Source organism: Ascaphus truei, chromosome 3, assembly GCF_040206685.1.
Source record: "Ascaphus truei isolate aAscTru1 chromosome 3, aAscTru1.hap1, whole genome shotgun sequence".
NCBI lineage: Eukaryota > Metazoa > Chordata > Amphibia > Anura > Ascaphidae > Ascaphus > Ascaphus truei.
In genome coordinates, this window is record NC_134485.1 from 424,357,618 (window position 1) to 424,373,660 (window position 16,043).

Here is a 16,043-nt window from a genome sequence, read left to right on the forward strand (position 1 = left end):
CCTCTTGCTTCTTTTTCCAGAACCGTGCCAGCTGTATGCGCATGTTCACCAGGGGTAGGGTTATTGATTAATCTGTGACAGGGCCGATTAAGACATTATTGTATGGTATGAAAACTCCTTCTGATGTCAACACAAGTTTCCATGTGATAGTGCGCTGATTGGCATTTGAATAGTTTAATTAATAACACCCTTACGGCAGGTGTTCTCAACTCCAGTCCTCAAGACCCTCCCCCCCAAACAGGTCAGGTTTTCGGGATATCCCTGCTTCAGGACATGTGGCACAATTAGTCCCTGCTTCAGCACAGGTTGCTCAATCAGTGTCTTCAACTGAGTCACTGATTGAGCCACCTGTGCTGAAGCAGGGATATCTTTAAAACCTGACCTGTTGGGGGGGTTCTTGAGGACTGGGGTTCAGAACACCTGCTGTAAGTGCTTATTCTAGAACAGCGGAAGTTGACGTTAATGAGGAATTTCACCCGAAAACAGCCTTATGTGTAGCTTTGGCTGATATACTGTAAGTCCCTAAGTATTTTCTAAGAAGACCCACTATTCTTTTAACTACGTGAATACTTGGATTGAACTATACTGTGTAAAAAAAACAAAGCCAAAACTGTTTTAAAAATGTGCTGGTACTGTTCTGGTACTGGTACTGTGATTTGATAAGGAGAAACCCGGTGCTTCAGAGATTAATCGTGTCCATATGATGACATAAAAACTCATCAATAGGACTCCATATAGATTCTTGAAAATAACAGCATTCCATAGCCAGGGAGTGGGGAACTAGTACCTAGTGCCGCCAATGGCATAAGCACAAAAGATAACAGTACAATATTTGTCCCCAGACTGAATAATAAGTCCTAAATGTGGAAACAGGGCTGAAACAACTCACTCAGTGGGTGGCCATGTATTCTGTCCATCATAAGAGTCCATAGGGAAGATCAGACGGTGTGCAAAGTCTGCCAGAGGTTGAACATGAAAATATAGAAATAGGGCAGAGCATTGCCGCAAATATATCTGGTGAGGCTCACATTAGAAAAATAAGAAGCTTTATTGGATCATTAAAGACCCCCTGATACAAAAAAACATACCTACGCGTTTCGGGCCATGCACCCTTGATCAGGGGTCTTTAATGATCCAAAAAGCTTCTTATTTTTCTGTGAGCCTCCTCCAGGTTTATTTGCGGCCGTCCTCTGCCCTGTTTCTGATTTCAGTAGGTTCTAAAGATGGACAAAGGTCTTTGAACTTGATTCTGCAGAAGTACAGTATACACAGTGCTCAAAATCGCAACAGGAGAGTGCCTTTATATAAAATCACTTTTTATATGAATGTGGAGGATGTGAGTTTATAAATAGAAAGTAGGGGAAGAAGTAAAAAATAAAAGCAGTGGTACAGTACTACAAATACAGAAGCCCATTTTATTCTCTCACACACTTTAACCAGAGCATACAACAGAACGTGGGACAGACACGAGACGGGAGCTGAGCTTACCTGGCATTCACACTTCAGTTTCTGCTCTTTTTGGAAGGCCAAAGTGCTGATGAGGACAGTGGATGTGTAACAAAAGCAATGCTGGATCTTGTGCTCGTCCACCTCGGTGTAACTAAGGAAAGATAAGTACATGACGTGTCAAGAGAAGGCACAGGGAATAATGTCAACACTGCGCCTTCCCAGACCTCAAAATTCGGTACAACTCCCGTGTCTGAGACAGAAAGGGCCATTTCAGCACTGGACAGCATGCTTTGCTTGTATTAAACAACCTCAATGTGAAAGTCCTGCAGCTTGGAAAATGATGCTGTGTAAACATGTAATGCAAACCATTGTTCTGAAGACAGATGCTATGCAGATTGTAAATGCCTTTACGAAGCAGAGAAGTAGAAGAGCCTTCAGTAGCGGCTAAGAGCACTCTATTTTTTTTTTTTAACTTTTAGTAGTTATTCTATTATTTATTTGCTCTGTAATGCTTAAAGGATTCTACCTTCACCCATTGTTTATTTAGTTATAGCTTTTAATTTTTATATAATGAATAAGGATACAGACCAGTATCAAGGCGAATAGTCGCTAATCTCTGATACGGTTATCGCACTGCGATCCCATGTTTACTTCCATTCAAGTTAACGCAGGATGTGGTGCAATGATAGAAGGTTAGTGACCACTGGCTTGTAAAGTCGTAACAAAGTGCAGTGTTAAATGTATTATCAGAGGTGAGGACGCGCGCCGGCATTGTACTTCTCACTTTACTTACGTTGTTCACACCTTTTGATACTCCTGCTAATCGTATGATGTACAAATATTCTAGGGGCTTCATTAAACTGCTACAGTACAGGGGAGGCCCACTCCTACCTTCATGGGCCACCAAGGGGTCAGATTTTCAGGGGGCACAGTCATTAGGATTGAGCCACCTGTGCTGAAGCAGGGATATCCTGAAAACCTGTCCTGTTGGTGGCCCTTGAAGACTGGAGTTGGCCGTCCCTGTGTTATAGTGTGGATCAGGGCACTATCGCATGGAAACTCCTGCTGATTTTTCCTTGCGATAATGCCCTGGTCCAAGTTTCATGAATAACCAGTAGAATCCGGTGAGTTTGCCAAAAAAAACCACAGATTCTCGCCTTCATCCTAAAAATATGTTAAAATCTTTTAAACATAAAAAGAACATTGAAAGCCATATGTTAACCTGACTGAGACTCGCTTCCAATATTCTTCACTTGCTGAAATGTAACATTTATGGCATCAACAGGGCATTAGAATCAAACAGCTGTTACCTTTGGAATAACAGCTCATATATCAAGTGGGTTAAATGACCTTCCAGAATGTATTTACTGACAGAAGAGAGGGCCTGTACAAAGAGGCTGAACTGATCTACAGAGAACGCATTTTGCTTTACAATTACAGATAATCTTGTATTGATATTTTGAAGGTCAATAAAACGTAGATGTACCTTCTACATACAAAACGTGCAGAAAACTCTTTACAGCAAGAAAAGAGAGAGAAAAATGATAATAGATAAAACAAATATATATATCTCATCATCCATGTGTGCCGACTCCAGGTGCTGTTGTCTTAGCGGTTGCTCTGTTCGCCCCCATACACAAAATCCAAATAGATATCCAAAGAAGAAAAAGACAAAAGGCACCATAGGTAAATAAATATATTAAATAATGCATATAGCATCAATAATTTACAATTTAGTAAGTGACAGTGAGCTCTACGTTGATGAGTTGGCATAAGAGTTCAAAGGTCTATAGATAGAATTCAGCAAACATCGGGTCCCCCAGACCAAAAAGCTGCAACTCAGAATCACTTTGAGGGTCTATGTGTGATGCCTTGATGGTGTAATAGTGACATAACCTCAACGCGTTTCGCACATTGAATGTGGTTCACCAGGAGCTTACGTCAATGGGGTACTATGTTCCTTACATACTCATACAAAATCATCAATTAATATAACAAGTATAATAAACAGTTAACAATTAATCCAGAAATCAATCTCAATCATGAGAAGAATATCAATGTTATAGATAAATAGATTAATCATTTTCCTTACAGCCAATTATTACAGCTTAAAAGTAGAGACGGGCGAACCCGCCCACATCCGTTTCCCGGATTTTCACTGATGTCACCCCCAAAATCTGTTTTGCGACGTAAAATCCGCAAATCGATTTGGGCAGTTTCAATCCGTGTGGATTCATCAAAAGCCGCCATTGGATACGACCCGTGGACGGATTTATAGAATCCAATCCATTGGCAGATTCGTAATCCACCAACAGATTGCTGATTCCATGGATTGGGTTTGTAGAATCCGTCCACGGGTTGTGGAATCCGAGGATTGTTTTGGTAATAATAATAGAAAATCGGCAAAATGCTGAATCGTCCTTTTTGACGTTGTGCCACTGAAATCTGCGGAACCAAAGGAACCGGACGATCCGCTGCGGATCCAAATTCGCAAAAAAAACATTCGTCCATCTCTACTTAAGAGGAAATATTCAAAAGATGACACATTTTTAGAACGGGGGATTTTGTTTGAGGGACAGCTTCATGCAGAAGAATGATGAAGACGAGGTAGTGGAATATGCTTTTGAAACAGCCAAAAAGAAACAAAGAGTTTCTCTTCTTAAGTATAAACATTACACAAATAGAAATAGGAATAAAAAAAATAATATGAAGTACAATGGAAATCAAGTTACAATGGAGGAGATTAATAACAAAGCAAAGAATGATAAGGAGAAAGAGTTATCTACTAATAAACACATTGCGAAGGATAATTCTGATTTGATGTTCATAACTACATCCAATGAGCATACCGTTGGATAAAAAAATATTTTGTCCAATCATTGGAATATTCTTAGGTTAGATCGAATTTTGAGGAATATTCTACCACCAAAAACTAAAGTACAGTAGTTGTTAGTGAGGCAACGGATATTAGAAGTGCACTGGACCAAGTTTCATTAGAGATTCGAAGAATACACTTGCATCCACACAGTTATCTAGACATAAAGGATGTTATACTGTAAGTGCCCAGGATGTAAAGCTTGTGGGTTCACAGTCTGCTTAGTTTAAGTCATCTGTCACTGGGGACATTTTTCAAACAGATACGTTTATGAATTGCAATACCAAATGTGATGTATATTTGATACAGTGTGATTGTGGATTGCAATATGTGGGGAAAACCATAAGTTACATGAAGGAGAGAAGACCCTACTAGGACGCACACAAGCTCTACTAATAGCAAAATAAATACATGTTATAAATTGTATAGGATATAAACATCAACACAGATAAAAATGCGCTTGAACAGCATATTACTCGACTATTGATGTAACTATTTTTATCCCAGATTGCTTGCAGTACAGGGAGGTGGAATATGGACAGCTGTCAACTGATATAGGGATGAGCGGCCGCGTGTACACAGTGCCGCTGCTGTATAGGCTTATTGGTAGTATTAGCCCAATACAGCTAGATACCGGTGTCTAGATCCACAAAAAAATCACATGAGGTTGACATGCTGCGTATATGGAGTAGTGTAATACACAAGGAGATTAATCATACATGAAGAGCTCAAAGGTCAGATGGTGACCTGAAGATCATGCTCATCTGCAGACATTCACGTAAATAAATACACAGCCACTCTAATGGTATATATTCAGAACACCTTAACCCTTTCTGAACCAGGTGTTCAGGGGTCAGCAAAGCACATAGATCCCAGATATGTAGTATCTAGAGATCCTGTCAAATGGTGATTTCTTCATCAAAATCACCCAAGTTAGCCTGCTGTACATTGAGTGTGATGTAGTGCTAATATTTACATAAAAGCTTGCTTTCAAAATCCCCCTTCCCTATCATAAACGCTATGCAATACAATATACTCTGCAATACAGATCACTGCTGCAATAGAAGACAGGGATGGGACTTAACCATAGAGTCAGTTGCATAAGTGACTCTTATTTGGAGGAGAGATAGGATGGGGGGACAAGGGAGTAGAGTAGAGATGATGATGATGATGATGATGATGATGATGACAACGAGGAGGGGGGAATAATGAGGAAGAGGACAGGAGATAGGAGAGAGGAGATGATGAGGAGGGGGAGAGATGATGAGGGATGATGACGAGGAGGGATGGGGAGAGATGAGGGATGATGATATAGAGCAGGGGAGCAAAATCTTTTTCTCCCGTGCCCCTCTGCCGGCTGTCCCCCTATTAGCGCCCCCCCTTACCTTGGTTCTGGGCCACATGACGTCATGTTGCCATAGCAACGTGATGTCACATTACCATGGCGACGTGTCTCCAGAAGCTGTCTGAACCAAGGTTAGTGAAGTTTATAGAGGCCTTCGCTGCTTCCCTGGCATTTAATTTAACTGCCTTAAGGAAGCACGCGGGACCTCTGTAAACCCTGCGCCCCTCACGCGTGACGTCCGCGTTTGAAAAGACAAAACATTTGGTCTCTTCAAAACACGGCCTTTACCATAAGCAAAGGGGCATCTAAGACCTAGATCAAATGACGCTGCGATTTGGAAGGAGAAGGAGGGCAGCAGCGAGGAGACGGCCGCCGCAGTAAGTGCCTTCCCATCAGGCCCGACAGGCCTGAGAGTGCGGAAATTGTATATGGGGGCAGGGCAGGGAGAGGGGAGCCGACAGACAGCGGCTGAGACGGGGAGAATCATCTTTTTGCGCTGCTACCGGCGCTCAAATGTATGTGTGTGCATGTGTGTATGTATGTATGCATGGATGTGTGTGTGTGTGTGTGTGTGTGTGTGTGTGTGTGTGTGTGTGTGTGTGTGTGTGTGTGTGTGTGTGTGTGTGTGTGTGTGTGTGTGTGTGTGTGTGTGTGTGTGTGCGTCAATGATTGCAGAACTAAAAAAAAAAATATTTATTAAACTTTTTTTTTTCTTTAAAAAAATCTTATTTAGGACTTCCTTTCACTCACACAACCCATGCACACACATATACTCACACTTATACTCACACATACAAATTACCTGCAGCTCCCGGCTCTATAAACAGGAAAAGCATGCGGCACGTGCACGCGCGTTCGCAGAGGCATGCACGGCCGCACGCAGTATATAACAGCCCTTAGTCTTTTGTGAAGGCAAAGGGGTGTTACATCTATCACATGGATATTCTTGATTGAGATTGATCTTCCTGGATTCATTGTTAATTGTTTATTATACTGTACTTGTTATATTTAATAAATGACTTTGTATGGCTATATAAGGAACATTATACTCCACCGACAACACCCCTGATGAAGCACATTCAATGTGCGAAACGCGTTGAACTTACATCACTATTACGTCATCATGCATAGACCCTCACAGTGATTCTGAGTTCCAGCTTTTTGGTCCGGGAAACCGGTGCTCACTGAATTCTATCAATGGACTTTTGGACTCTTATGCCAACTCATCAACGTAGAGCTTACGGCCACTTACTAGATTGCAAGTTATAGGGGCTATATGCGTTATTGAATATATTGTTCTAAATACTAACATCTGGTGCTCTATTTAGCCTCATGCTTTCTAATCCCTTTTGGTGAGCGTATATTTTTGGATTTCAAATATAGTTGTATATGCACATAATTGTTTATCTATACAATATATCTATACATAGGACAAGATTGTTCTTGCACATATAATACATTTACTGTATTAGTAATTATCACATATGATTATATAATTTTGGAGTCATACCATATATCCCATCATTTTGTTGGACACAATTCACTGTTTACATCAATAGAAGTAATACAGTACCTTGCACTTTTACAGCACATAACACAGGGGCAGCCAACTCTAGTCCAAGGGTCACCACAAGGTCAGGTTTCAAGAATATCCCAGATTCGGCACAGGTTGCTCAATCCGGGCTCAGTCACCTGTGCTGAAGCAGGGATAGCCTTCAATCTGGACCTGTTGTGGACCCTTGGACTGGAGTTGGCCTCCCTCTGACATATCGGCATTGTATATATTTGTCATTGAAGTAATAATATAAATGTTATGTTTAACAATATTAAGAGGTCAATAATGTCAATATTATCAGTCTTGCCCAAACTATACAATTCAGTTATTGTTTGTTGCCAAAACTATAGAATCCAAGCTGCAGTTCGAGCCACAATAATTTAGTAAGGGATTACACGGAGTCACAATAGATTTGTAAAGGGTTATGTTAGAAGACTGGGAACCATTGCTATGGACTTCGCAGATATGAGAGCACATCTAATCTAAGCCCCCAAGTGTAATTCATTAACTGCTTACATTTCATCTTCAGCATAGGAGTTATTCCATTAAATGTACCACCAGCACCACATTTCCATTCCCCCCAAAATAGTATAGGTAAGATTGATTTACTTTGGGAAATGTGGTGTTTTTGCCACCAGAACTGCACTGAATTTGCAACAGGGAAAGTTAAGCAGGTAAACTTAAGTAACCCTCAAAATGTTTTGTTGATTTGCTTTCGTCAAAATCTAAGAGGTGAGTGTTGCTAAAATATTGAATGATTCTGAAGTTCAAGGCTTTTTTTCTATAGAACAGCTCCCTCCATAGTGATGTTCTGAAGATGATTCACAAACATGAGCTAACAAATCTACGTAAGTATCAGCACTCACTGTCGAATGGCTAAATGATGAAAACAGTTGTAATGCAGAAAATACATTTAATAATAAAACAAACCAGAAATAAATCAAATGTGTTTGCAGAAACCAGTGTCACAAATGGGCATGTCACAAAGTGAGGAGTGGGGGGAAAAGGGGAAAAAAACATGAAACACAAGGAATATACACAAAAAAAATGGAGAACGGAAAGTATGCTAGGGGGGGCAACGTTTCGAGGGACTACCTCTTCATCTGGCCCATTCCCCCTGGTCCAAATTGTCCCAGAGGTACTTCCCTAAGCCTTCCTTCCCCTATCACTGGTCAAATCAGACACCCCTGAAAAAAAAGCACCAGGAGTCCACAACAGTCAATGTAAAAAGTTAATGGGAATAGCAAATGAAAACAGTAATCAAACCCTCTGTGGCTCTGCTCCTCGTGTTCTGTGGAGTGCTGGGGAATGAAATAGCAGTCTCAGCTGTTATAAGTAGTAGCTCGGGCCGCCTATCCGCAGTGTCCTGTGTCTGTAAAAAATCCTATATGCTGTATACCGTGATTGTGACGCGCTTTGAGTCTCACTGGGAGAAAATTGCTATATGAAATTAAGTTGTTTTTATTCTTATTTCTAAACTTTGCATTTTATTTTAGAGGGCTGCTGGGATGTGACCTTCAGTGCCAATATAAACATGTCTTTATATCCCCCACATCTTTCACTCGATGCTCCTCCCAATCTGATCACAGAAGTGTGTCGGGGAGGTACTGCGGGGAACGGGACCGCAATATCAAGGGGCGAACCTGGGATGTCAGTGGGCGGCCCCGCTCATTGCTCATTCCCGGACACATATTAGTGTTTGCAGCCAGTTCCACTTGCTAATATCTTACTCAGAAAGGCTCTGTAACATCTACAGCTATAAATGGCCCACGTCTTGCTGTTGGCGTCTCACACTACGTGCAAGAAACAAAACTTGATGTTTGCATGTTTTTTGGTCTTAACCTAAAATGATTGTAACTATGTTTTTTTTCCGTAGCATTCGATAATATCAAACGATTGCCAGCTTAGGTAAGAATGTACAATTATACACGGTCACATGCTTTATACATACAAATAATAATAACAAGGGGTGGGAATATAGTATTGCTACTTTAATCAGGCGGACTCCCTTATAAATCATGGTCCCATGACACTCGCATTCTTTGCCAATAGACATTTTGGTACTGACGTGGTTAAAGCTGCAGACCACGAAAAATCCTACATGTGTTTTTTTAATAAATCGGTTCTGTACTATGAGAAAATACTTGTAGCATTTATAAAAACAAAAACCAACTCTGAATGATATTTTTCATGTATTATAATGTAACAAGCTATTTTTGTTTCCCTAGCAACCATTAACAAAGTTACATCCCCTTCCTCTTCTGAAACAAGCTCTGGCACACAGCTTTTTGAGCCCTGCCCTCTTTCTAGCAGTGCACCAATTGTATCTATTGACTGCCTGGTCACATGATCTTCCCCACAGAACTTTGCCTCTTTGGTCCTCTTCTGCTGCACTGACAGCCATTTAGTGAACCCCCGAGCCGAATCTTCGCCGATCGATCACAGGAGAACGGATTAGATAATTACTTATCATTGTGTGGATTGTATTGATGCACATATTAAAGGGGAATATTTTCAATTAAATTAAAAAACGGCAGCTAGGAACTCCGGCTTTAAGACCTTCAGAGCCGGAGGGATTTGCAATGCTCTGCCATCAAAAATCTAAATGGTGTTTTCAAGCAGTTGTAAAATGACTGAAAGGATTGGAGCTGTTTTAAACAGCATTTGTTGAATAGTCGGCAGAAACATTTGCAGGTTACAAATGCAAAGTCAAAAATGCTCAAGTTCCTATAATCACTTCTGTAACCATATGTAAGTCACAAGAATGACTTCTGCATCAGATTAATGCTCATTCAAACTTGGCATTTTAACCAAAATCGAGCCCGCCTGCTAAATCATTTAATCACTTGAACAGATAGGCAAAGAGCAACATCTTCACAAAGCCTCCAATCCCCCGGGATTAAGGACATGAGCACTGGAAATCGGAGCAGTAAATGGTGTATCTGGCACGAGCATTCACTTAGCACAGAAGTAGCCAACTCCAGTCCTCAAGGGCCACCAACAGATCAGGTTTAAAGGATATGCCTGCTTCAGCACAGGTGGTGCAGACGTTGACTGGGCACCTGATTGAGCCGTCTGTGCTGAAGCAGGGATATCTTTAACACCTGCCCTGATGGTGGCCCTTGAGGACTGGAGTTGGCCACCTCTGACTTAGCAACAAGATGGGACACTGAGCAAAGCTTGAAGTCCTCTAATGTAAGCTACCTGGAAGTATGAGGGGGCTATGTGTAGCTGATTGCACTGCTACAGCAGGGTTATCATTTGACTCTTGTTTATTCTGAAGATGTTCATCTAGGCCATATTTTGAAATATGTGGTGGGCGTATAAGGAGTATGTCCCGGCTAAGGCTTCTCTTTTCATAAGTGAGTGGCCCTGTTGACATCTTCAGCCGGTGTGGGCTACACCAGTAACAAGTACACATTGTAAAATCTGCCCTGCAAAAGCAACTTTAGTAGAGATGTGCGAAATATACGCACAAGATCACAAAACTAGCACATTTTCTACATTCCCTGCTTTCAATAATGTAGCAATAGTGTCAACATTTGCCGCAGACACCACCAACTCATCAAGCATTAGAAATACCCCAGAAATATTGCTGAACTCTTAACATGTTGCTTGCTGTAAAGAATGGTACTGGGTCATATGGTACTGGGTCTCATGGTACTGGGTCACATGGCTCTTAAAATGTGTAATGTTTGTGTACATTTGTGAAAAGTCATTCATTTCCATCAGACCGGTGAAAATGTTGTGTCCGTGGCAACTTTTTGTGATACAATGATTGTGTATCCCCCTATAATTAGGAACCAGTTTGCAATCCCATGGGTTGGAGCAGGGGCCTCCGAAAAGGATTACCGGGCTCCAGCTGTGACCTGGGTCATTGGCTGCTTTGTTGAGCTGGATGAGGAATGGCCGGCTGATCTGTTGAGTGGAAGTTCTGGGACGAGCCGGGCCCCGATGGATGTAGTCGACCGGGTCTCACCCTCCCCTGGGCATGGGACAACAGGTTACCCCCACTGCCCAAGGTTGGTGATTCAATTTTCTACCCATTCATCAAAAGGACAAAAGGAAAATCACAGCAGCATTCATTCTGAACCCCTTCAGTCTACATCTGCGTAGCCCCAAAGGCGGGCGCCTGCTGGGGTTCCCCAAGAGCTGCTCCCATATGCACATAACCAGCATGCTAAGGGTTAATCTCTGCGTTTGCTTAATGTTGGGTTTCGTCAGCCCCACCCTCTGGAATGCTAATGCCCTGGAGGACAAAGGACTCTGAAATTACAGCTGCATTCATTCTGAACCCCTTCAGTCTACCTCTGCTTCGCCCCAAAGGCGCGCAGCCGAAGGGCGGCCAAAGGCTGTGAGCCGTTTGCTGCCATTTGCTGATGTTTGTTGGTGTTAAAATTGCTGTATTTCAATCTGAAACTTTCCAACTATTTATCCCCTGCACCCAATTTTCAAACTCTAACTGCCCCTGAAATGTCTATGAAGTGACTGTATAACACTGTTCGTTTAATCTAACCATGTATTGTTATAACTCTGTGCCCAGGATATACTTGAAAATGAGAGGTAACTCTCAATGTATTACTTCCTGGTAACACATTTTATAAATTAAAAAAATAAAAACCATGCACAGCAATGCAAAAATGAATACAATCTATCCCAACACAGAATGTATGGCCCTTCCTAATGTCTCATATTGCTCCAGATAACTACTCACAGACTCGATTGTTGACACCTTGTGCTGGAACCAAACCCAGATTGTCAAAGTTGCCCATTTCTAGTTTTACTAACCAGGGTTGGCATTATTTAAACCCCAGGATAGAAGGTAGAGGGAGGATTATAAAATAAATACCTGTTTCCTTTTACTTAGTACAATGACCTGACAATGCCAGAAAATCAAAGCAAATGCAAAGCAAGAAAAAGAAATACATGCCAAATATATTCAGTGTGATAGAAAGCATGTCAAATATTCTTTCTCATTTCACTTATTAATTATCCAGAAGAGATTATTATACTATATCTAATTACTCAAGTATTTGGAAGGCAGTCATTGGAGGCAAATACTCAAACCTGTCAGGGGGTCTGCAAATCACTGCACTTACATCTGCCAGATAAGTGTACTAAGCACAGGAGATAATAATGGTGTCATTTTCTCTCTCGTCCATCACTGTTTGCAGATCTCTAAATTATGGGTTTTAATATAACTCAGCAAAGCAGCATCACACTGCACATGCTCACACTACTCACACTGCACCATGCTCGCACTGCTCCATGCTCGCACTGCTCACAATGCACCATGCTTGCACTGCGCACAATGCACCATGCTCGCACTGCTCACAATGCACCATGCTCGCACTGCTCACAATGCACCATGTTCGCACTGCTCACAACGCACCATGCTCGCACTGCTCACAATGCACCATGCTCGCACTGCGCACAATAAACCATGCTTGCACTGCTCACAATAAACCATGCTCACAATGCACCATGTTCGCACTGCTCACAATGCACCATGCTCGCACTGCTCACAATAAACCATGCTCGCACTGCTCACAATAAACCATGCTCACAATGCACCATGCTCACACTGCTCCATGCTCACACTGCTCACAATGCACCATGCTCGCACTGCGCACAATGCACCATGCTCACAATGCACCATGCTCGCACTGCGCACAATGCACCATGCTCGCACTGCTCACAATGCACCATGCTAGCACTGCTCACAATAAACCATGCTCGCACTGCTCACAATAAACCATGCTCACAATGCACCATGCTCACACTGCTCCATGCTCACACAGTTGGGTCTCGGCTGTGCACAAAAGAAACTTGTTTGACACAGCAGAAGACTCTCTCTATTAAAGTTGAAGCACTGTTTCCCCCACCCTCTGGGAGAAACACAGTTTCTGCTACCTTGTGTGTGGTGCAAATACCGGTTAGGGTCAGGAGAGCGGAGTCTGATCTGCGATGGTGGAGATTAGGACAGGCTTAGGTTCTTCTCTGAGCTCTTCTGATGGTGCTTAGCGCCTCCAGCAGTAGCGGGCTCCAGGGTGTTCGGAGGTTAGCCCCCACTATTGCACTTTTTCTCCCTCTGACCAGTTACTGATACTCAAACTGAGGTTTATTATGAACAAGGTCTTTTTTTGGGGACATGCACAGCAGATCGTTTTACAGCGATGCAAGGTCTCAGAGGCACCTTACCTCTGGATGGTGCTTTGCCCCTGGTATTATAGGGCATCTGTGGATGAATCAGATTTGGCATTCCCCTAATTAGGACAGAAGGAGTGGGCTCATGGTCTATACCAGGCCTGCACAACTCGTAAAGCGAGAAGGGCCGAACTGCTCCAAGGAAAAAAAAATTGGGCCGCACGGGTGAACTCATCATCATCATCATCATTATCATCATCTCTCCTCCAGCACCTCTCATCATCATCATCCTCATATCTCCCCCAGAACCCCTCACTATCAACCTTTGCGATACTCCCCATCTATCTCTCATACCCCCATCTTTCCCCCTCACCCACACACATAATACACCCCCTCCACATCAAACACACAATACCCCCTTGCACACCACACATCCCACACCCCCTGCACCTCACATCCTTCTCCCCCCTGCACCTCACATCACTCTCCCCCCTGCACCTCACATAATTCTCCCCCTTGCACCTCCAATGACCCTCCCCTGCACCTCCAAACACCCCCCTAGACCTCCAATCACCCCCACACCTCCAATCACCCCCCTGCACCTCCAATCCCCCACCTGCACCGCCAATCCCCCCCCCTGCACCTCCAATCCCCCCTGAACCTCCAATCCCCCCCCTGCACCTCCAATCACCCCCTCTTGCACTTCCAATCACCCCCCCTGCACTTCCAATCACCCCCCCTGCACTTCCAATCACCCCCCCCTGCACTTCCAATCATCCCCCGCACCTCACCTCACTCACTCCCCTGCACCTCACATCACTCCACTACACCCCCCCCTGCACCTCACCTCACTAACTCCCATGCAGCTCACCTCCCCCCCTGCACTTCACCTCACCTCACTCTCCCCCCTGCACCTCACCTCACATCACCCCACTACACCCCCCCTGCACCTCACATCACTACCCTGCACCTCACCTCCCCCCTTGCACCTCACCTCACTCCCCTGCACCTCACCTCACATCACCCCACTACACCGCCCCTGCACCTCATCTCCCCCCTCTTGCACCTCACCTCACTCCCCTGCACCTCACCCCCCCTGCACTTCACATCACTCCCCTGCACCTCACCTCCCCCCTTGCACCTCACCTCACTCCCCTGCACCTCACCCCCCCTGCACCTCACCTCCCCCCCTTGCACCTCACCTCTCCCCCTTACACATCACCTCCCCCCCTTGCCCCTCACTTCCCCCCCCCTTGCACCTCACCTCACCTCACCCCCCCCTGCACCTCACCTCCCCCCCCCTTGCACCTCACCTCCCCCCCAACGGCACCTCACGGCGGCAGAGCAAACAGGACTAGCACACTCGTGCAGTCGTCCTGAGAGCAGGCTCGGGGAGGAGGGGGGGTAAGCGGTTCGCGGCTGGGAGAGGAGAGGGGGGAGTGGGCTCGCGGGCGGGAGAGGAGGGGGTGAGCGGTTCGCGGCTTTTGGCCGGGAGAGGAGGGGGTGAGTGGCTTTTGGCCGGGAGAGGAGGGGGGCTCGCGGCTCGCGGCCGGGAGAGGAGGGGGGGGGACCGGGCTCGCGGGCGGGAGAGGAGGGGGTGAGCGGTTTGCGGCTTTTGGCCGGGAGAGGAGGGGGTGAGCGGCTTTTGTCCGGCAGAGATGGGGGGGTAGCGGGCTCGCGGACGGGAGAGGAGGGGGGGAGCGGGCTCGGGAGGGAGGAGGACGGGGAAAGCCGCCGCAAGACGCACAATGAGTGGAGGCGGGTCGCGGGCCGCGTGTTGTGCAGGCCTGGTCTATACCTATCCCTGATAGGCTTACACAGGCCACGTGTCACCACCTTACTCCTGTCCACCATAGAAGAGCATGGGTGGGGTGATAAACCCATACGATTAACCCCTAACAGCCTGCAGCTGGCAGGACTTGCGTAACAGGGTGGGGAAAGATAGGCAGAAAGACATACCCTGTTACAAAATTTTAACATGTTTTGAAAAACACACACAATTAAAGCCCGGTTTCAAATATTTACTGCAACATTCTGCTTTTACTATTTGAACATTTCTTCTCAGAAATAATGTAGCAGTCATTTAACCACAGACAACCCCAAACTATTACGCCCTACAAGAAATAATTGCCGCTATTTCGTGCTCCCGCTAAAACCTTACGAAAACAATATATTTTCGGGTCTAAAGTCATAGAAAGGGAAGAAGAAAATGACGGCACAACGTATAAAAACGGGTTTTCAATATGCTAAAGGCGCCGCAACAAACAAAAAGCGCTGTTTGACGTATTTCAAGAATTAAGGACTACACTTTTAATAACAGCATTGAGATTAGGAGTAATAGGAAGTAATAGGAGTAATAGGAAGTAATAGGTAGCAATAGGAAGTAATAGGAGTAATAGGAGTAATAGGAAGTAATAGGTAGTAATAGGAAGTATTAGGTAGTAATAGGAAGTAATAGGAAGTATTAGGAAGTAATAGGAGTAATAGGAAGTAATAGGATGTAATAGGAAGTAATAGGAAGTAATAGGTAGCAATAGGAAGTAATAGGAGTAATAGGAGTAATAGGAAGTAATAGGTAGCAATAGGAAGTAATAGGAGTAATAGGAGTAATAGGAAGTAATAGGAGTAATAGGAAGTAATAGGAGTAATAGGAAGTAATAGGATGTAATAGG

General features: G+C 44.2%; 1 protein-coding gene across 1 annotated transcript in view; it reads right to left on the bottom strand.

The window, feature by feature from the left end:
• The window catches only part of PDE2A (phosphodiesterase 2A), an 818,679-nt gene that overhangs the window by 106,136 nt on the left and 696,500 nt on the right, over positions 1-16,043 (bottom strand). Inside the window, exon 14 of the mRNA XM_075593270.1 lies at positions 1,489-1,600. Within this exon, the coding sequence (XP_075449385.1) occupies positions 1,489-1,600 (112 nt within the window). The remainder of the gene's footprint in view (positions 1-1,488; positions 1,601-16,043) is intronic.